General features: G+C 38.7%; 1 protein-coding gene across 3 annotated transcripts in view; it reads left to right on the top strand.

The window, feature by feature from the left end:
* The first annotated feature begins 786 nt into the window (after positions 1–786).
* The window catches only part of cybc1 (cytochrome b-245 chaperone 1), a 7766-nt gene continuing 2194 nt past the window's right edge, over positions 787–6358 (top strand). The window contains exons 1-7 of one of the 3 annotated variants that reach the window (XM_010789286.1): positions 787–917; positions 1522–1595; positions 3063–3079; positions 4188–4275; positions 5218–5259; positions 5340–5510; positions 6060–6204. In XM_010789286.1, the coding sequence (XP_010787588.1) occupies positions 883–917; positions 1522–1595; positions 3063–3079; positions 4188–4275; positions 5218–5259; positions 5340–5510; positions 6060–6204 (572 nt within the window). In that variant the 5' untranslated portion in view covers positions 787–882. Of the gene's footprint in view, positions 918–1234; positions 1343–1364; positions 1596–3062; positions 3080–4187; positions 4276–5217; positions 5260–5339; positions 5511–6059; positions 6205–6358 lie in introns of those variants that run through there. The other 2 variants (XM_010789302.1, XM_010789294.1) reach the window with 2 other exon arrangements.

Here is a 6358-nt window from a genome sequence, read left to right as displayed (position 1 = left end):
CAATCGCGAGGAAACTGGCTTCCAAGCCAATATTTCAAGGATACTACGTTATCGAGTACCGCCGAAGGACTGTTCCAATATCCAGCATACTTGGAATTCCACAGAGGCCGCGTCCTTGGTTTGGGGGTAATTTCGAGGCTGCACATGGGTAGACTTTGCGTCCTTCAAATCCCCACAATGCTTTGCGCACGGACCAATTTCCCCAAATCTGTGGCGGAAAATGTAAGGCGGGGCCTCTCATATGACGCACACCTGCACACTTGCTAGCCTGTTCCACTCTTCGTTTTCCAAATGCCAGGAAGGATTCTTGCCTAGCTTCTGAAGGAAGTGACTCGGACGACATGTGCTACCAAGCAAGCATCCTCGAGATTGAGAAACGGCCTGGGTATTTCTCAATGTCGAGTAAAGCTGCTTCAGAGTCACTATTTCAAGCATACTATGTCATCGAGTGCCACCGAAGGACTGTTCCAATGTCCAGCATACTTGGAATTCTACCGAGGCCGGCGTACTTCGTAGCGGGAAATTTCGAGGCTGCACTTGTGTAGACTCCGCAGTCTTAAAATCCCCACAATGCTTTGCGCACGGACCAATTTCCCCAGATCTGTGGCTGAAAATGTAAGTCGGGGCCTCTCATATGAAGCACACTTGCTCGCCTGTTCCACTCTTCGTTTTCCGAATGCCAGGAAGTATTCTTGCCTCGCTTCTGAAGCAAGTGACTCGGAAGACATGTGCTACCAAGCAAGCGTACTCGACATTGAGAAACACCCATAGCCTGAGAAAAGATAAGGCTGAGTGAGTGAGTGTGTAAGGAGCTCCACGGAATGGTCCATTTGGTCGTCGTTACGTCACTGTGACCAGGAAGCAAACAATGGGAAAAGAGAAATGTCCAACGAGGCGTTCTGGGGCAGCATAGACAGGTATTTTCTGTGTTAGAGTTTTACTCGCTACAGGGTGTACTTTGAGGGTTTGTGACTCTGCAGACCGTTCACATGCATAACAAGCTACATAACACACAAGGGGACGGGTAATAACCAGCAAAGCATGACATGTGTGTGCCTTGGCAGTCTATATAACTGTAATAAATATAACAAATAATAATAAAACAAACAGATCAGATATTTTCTCAGAAATTTAAAAAGGTATTTTCCCCCTTTGGTCACATCCCAATAAATTGTATCTCATATGGCCCTAATCCTCTTCCGTAGATAAATAAATAGCTCGTATCTTCCGTAGCTAAATAAGCAGCTCGTATCTTCCGGAGCTAAATAGACAGCTCGTATCTTCCGTAGCTAAATAAACAGCTCGTAATACATAATCATATTAAAGTTGATTCCTAACCCAGGTGAATTAGAAATATGTAACACAGTAAATGCAATAATAGATCTTACCACAAGATTAGCCATCGCCCCTGAAGGACCCCATACGACCTCATATCTTTACAACACGTATTCCTAATAGATAATCAGAACATTAAAGCTTATATTTTAAGATTTGTACTCACCTTTTACTCTTATTTCACAGACAAAGACGCAGAAGGACTTCAGAGGACAATCAGACACAGCAGGGGAACTCGGTTACTCAGCACTATTTCTATAGTAAGCAGTATTTCTTTAAAGTTTAATCATTTGTAGACGGTGTCACAGTTTCCTGGGTTTAACCTCCGCTGTTATTTTATAATACTGGTGTATAAAAGTGCTTTTTGATTCCGTTATTTAAGAAAGTCCGGTGTGTACGTCTGACTCCATTGTTTTCTAACCGGTATGCCGGAGTACGCATGCGCAGACGTTTTTTTTTTGCCGTTGATTTGGAGCCCTACTGCCATCTGCTGGACTACAGTGGATAACATAAACAAAATGAATAAAATGAAATGTATCAAAACAATACAATAAATACATACAATACAAATAAGTAAAATAAATAAATAAATAAAATAAATAAAAATAAATAAAATAAAGTAATTAAAACAAAAGGATTTATACACACAAATAAATATGTGTGTAGTGATTCTTATAGAACTTTACTTTATGACAGGGAAGTTAACAAATAATGTGAGGTAAACTAGGACAGGGTATATGCAGGAATCCTGAAGTCAAATGTAAGACCTTTTAAGACCTTTTTTAAGACCTTATCCATACATTTTAAGACCTCATCGCCACTTCGAGTTTTAACCGGTTACACAGTTTACCTCACATTTACTATATAGTATTGATTGTCCTTCCTCCTCATCTTCCAACCATTTGGACGCAAACTTGCATTTCCCCATAACGATGTTGTTTAACAACCGGCGTAAACGGACCGTCGCGCGCTATCAAGCAGTGAGCGTGCGATATCCTGTTCAGATGACGTCAAATCCAACGGGATGCCATACATAAACTACACAGAATCGCACTACACACCTACGCAATGATTACATTCAGGCAGACTGCAGAATACAACCTCTTTGGATAATTTATATACTTATTGAAAACAAGATACAAAACGTAATACCTTGGACATTTCTGTTTAATACTTTTTAATAGCCTTTATTTTCGCTAAATTGATTTATCAACTTGTAATACTTGTTAAGACCCCCCGCGGACACCCTGTAGGATCTGGTAGGATGTACATATATACAGATATGTGAGCAGAATAGATGTGTTAAATACATATTAACAACCCATATCGTATTTTTCCAAGAGTAGACCGGAGTAGACCTGATAAATTAAGTGGCTTTTCAAAGTAGTTGGCTTTTCAAAGTAGTTCACAAATAAACAAAAACACGAATATTCTAGAAATAATGTTAAAGTGAAAGCTATTATAACAAATAAGGAAGATAATGTTTATTGAAAATGTATTCTAGTTGTATGAAAAACGAAAAACGTGCGCAGTAAATCTACATGTATGCGTTTGATGCTTTTATTTTTAAGGCGGCGAGAAAGTGAGCTCGTCCAATCAGAGGCGAGAGATCCAGGAAGGAAGTAGTGTTGTTGCATTAACATGAAAATAACTTCCTTATATTTCACTACATGTGTTTCCTCCAAAAATAACCGTTTTCTAACACTGCAACGCGAAAACTAACGCAGAGGAAGAAGATTTAAAGGTAAGTAATGCAACATGTATTCAAGTTTATATATTTATAAAGCTGTTTTGAGGCAGAGAGGTGTCCATTACATCCAGTGCATCTTCTGCAGGAGCATCTTTGTGTCTTGGTGGGTTTTTAGATTTATTTAAGGAGTTTAATTACTGAAAAATAATCGCAAAAACATGTATTTTATTCTCCTACCTCCTGTGATATGTAACCAGGCATATAACCTGTTTGTATTTGTGTATCCAGCTCTGTCCCCACCCTAAAACAATAGAGGTGGATGGACTCTGCTGATACAAAGTCTGTGGATAATCCTCTGAAATACTGTCCACAGATTAAAGTTTGGAGACTATTTCTGTATGTATAAAACAGAAACAAATATGCATTACCCTAATTAACTTGGACATATTTGATTAACAGACTAGCTGGATCAACTCTCAATGATTAACATCTGCAGAGAAATCCGCATAAGACACAAAAACCTCTTAAAGAAACATTAACAATGATCTATTTAAGATTTTAGTGAACGTTGGGACATTTTAACGGTTGAAGTAAGGAGACTTCATGTCAGATTATGGATAGTAAGGATGGTTGTGATATACACGTTCCCTTTGTTGAATTAAGATAGGAGTAATGAATTAATAATTAATATTTTGTCTCATATTTGACTAAATCAGGGCTTAACCTTAACTATCATGGTAACCGAAGACAGGATAAAGAACTTTCTGTATTTCACCTCCAGGGTATATTTCAGTGGTTTGTTTTAAAGGTCCCATGTCACGGCCATTTCTACTGATCATAATTCCATTGTTGAGCTAGAATAGATTTACATTGTTCAATGTTCCAAACTCACATTGGTTTCTCATACAGCATCTCTATATGTATATTCACTCTCTGTCCTAAACGGCTTGTTGGAGCTCCTGATCCCCCCCCTCCCTGTGAGCCCAGTGGCCGTCTGCGAGACACAGCGAAAACCGTTTACATGCAGAAAAACCTTCATAACACACAAGGGGACGGGTAATAACCAGAACAGCATGACATGGGCCCTTTAACTTGTATTGATATCATGTGAAATATTCTTTAACTACATGTAAAGTGTTTATATATGTTTGTCTGAGTTCAGATGGGTTACATGATGGTAGAAAGGCACAGCGCCACGCTGCTCCACCTGAAGAGATCTCCAGGCCTGCGCTCCTGGTCTCTGCTCGTTGGTAAGTGTGTGTGCAAATGCTACGATACATGGGATAATACTTTAATGGTCAGATCAAGTCTGAAATGCTCCTTGCATCACAGCAGCTCCATGTGTAACATCAACAGACACACATCAAGACACAACACATGAGAAATGTAACATAGCAGCAGGATCAGTGAGAGAAAAGCTGCTCAGAGCCTTCAGCGTGCATCTGATCTGGATTCAGCTCTTGTTCACACAATCTGTGCAATAAAACATAAATAAACATCTAGAACTAATAAAACTGCAACGCTACGTCGACTGACATTAAAGTAATATTCTGTTTTCATTTATAATCCAATAGTTAGACCCGGTTAGGTATGACTTCATCACGCTTCTTTGTACATTTTATTACTTAGAAATTGTTTATGACCCTCTGTAGTGACTTAAAAACATATATTTAACTGATACATATACTGCTAATTCAAACATCTGTTACTCTCGCTAATTCATCTCGTAAAGTACGTAGTAGCACCTTTTTCTACATTAGCAGAGAGGAGTGGAATCAAACCCACTTCACAATCAAATCTCCCCATTGTCCATTTAAAAAAACAGCATGAAAATGGATGGCCAGTAAATAAATAGTGTGAAAAATATTCTAATTTATGTTTTTGAATTTGTGTGCTTGTTTGTTTTTTAAATATATGTTTGTATGACTTTATGATATTGATTATCTCATGTTTCTATTTGGTGTAAAAAAGGGATTTAAGTAGCATGGTCATGTCCTGCCTTCACTGCCTGCACATCAGTGGACTGTACTTTTAATATATTAAATAATAATAATATATTTATTTTGTAAGTGCTTTTACAGGTGCTCAAATTAAAATCAATCGATACAACAACAATCACACATTAGAAGCCAGTTTGAAGAGCTGAGTTGTTATATGAAATGAAATCAATAATATGTCTCTTTGTTTTGCAGGTATAGCCTCTGTTGGGTTGGCGGCTGCATACTACAGCTCAGGTACATCAAACTAAATAACCTTTGTATGTAGTGTAACTTGCTGCAGCTCCATTATAGTCCCTGTGTTTGGAACCCCACAGACAGCATGTTGTGGAAGCTCTTCTACGTGACGGGCTGCCTCTTTGTGGCCATGCAGAACATGGAGGAGTGGGAGGAGGCCGTGTTCGACAAAACCAAAAACCTGATCGAGCTCAAGACCTTCAGTCTGTACGCTTTAGTGCTGACGCTGTGGAGGAAAGGCCACGAGAAAAGTCAGTAACACTGGAGCTATCTATCTATCTATCCATCTATCTATCTATCTATCTATCTCTCTCTCTATCTATCTATCTATCTATCTATCTATCTATCTATCTATCTATCTATCTATCTATCTATCTATCTATCTATCTATCTATCTATCTATCTATCTATCTATCTATCTATCTATCTATCTATCTATCTATCTATCTATCTATCTATCTATCTATCTATCCATCCATCCATCCATCTATCTATCTATCTATCTATCTATCTATCTATCTATCTATCTATCTATCTATCTATCTATCTATCTATCTATCTACTATCTATCTATCTATCTATCTATCTCTCTATCTATCTATCTATCTATCTATCTATCTATCTATCTATCTATCTATCTATCTATCTATCTATCTATCTATCTATCTATCTATCTATCCATCTATCTCTCTCTATCTCTCTATCTATCTATCTATCTCTCTATCTACCTATCCATCCATCCATCCATCTATCTATCTATCTATTCATCTATTCTCTCTCTCTCTCTCTCTCCCTCTCAGTTGTGCTGGATCTGACCCAGCTGTGTGACGTCTGCGTTCAGGAGGAGAAGGTCAGATATCTGGGGAAGGGATACCTGCTGATTCTGAGGCTGGCTGCGGGGTTCTCCTACCCCCTCACCCAGAGCGCCATGCTGGGGGGGCGCAGGTAAAAAAGATTCTCTCTCTTTTTGTTGATCCATTTCTATAAAAACCTGTCTGAAAATGAGCTGATCAGATTTTGGTCACTTTATGATGTCATAACAATGTTTTGTGTAACCATTAGCCAATCAGCAACCAAGGTACCCCCCCCACCCCCCCTT

Source organism: Notothenia coriiceps, unplaced genomic scaffold (genome assembly GCF_000735185.1).
Source record: "Notothenia coriiceps isolate Sejong01 unplaced genomic scaffold, NC01 NC01_scaffold00001458, whole genome shotgun sequence".
Taxonomy (NCBI): domain Eukaryota; kingdom Metazoa; phylum Chordata; class Actinopteri; order Perciformes; family Nototheniidae; genus Notothenia; species Notothenia coriiceps.
The sequence above is the reverse complement of the archived record's forward strand: the minus strand, read 5'-3'. Positions and strand labels throughout refer to the sequence as shown.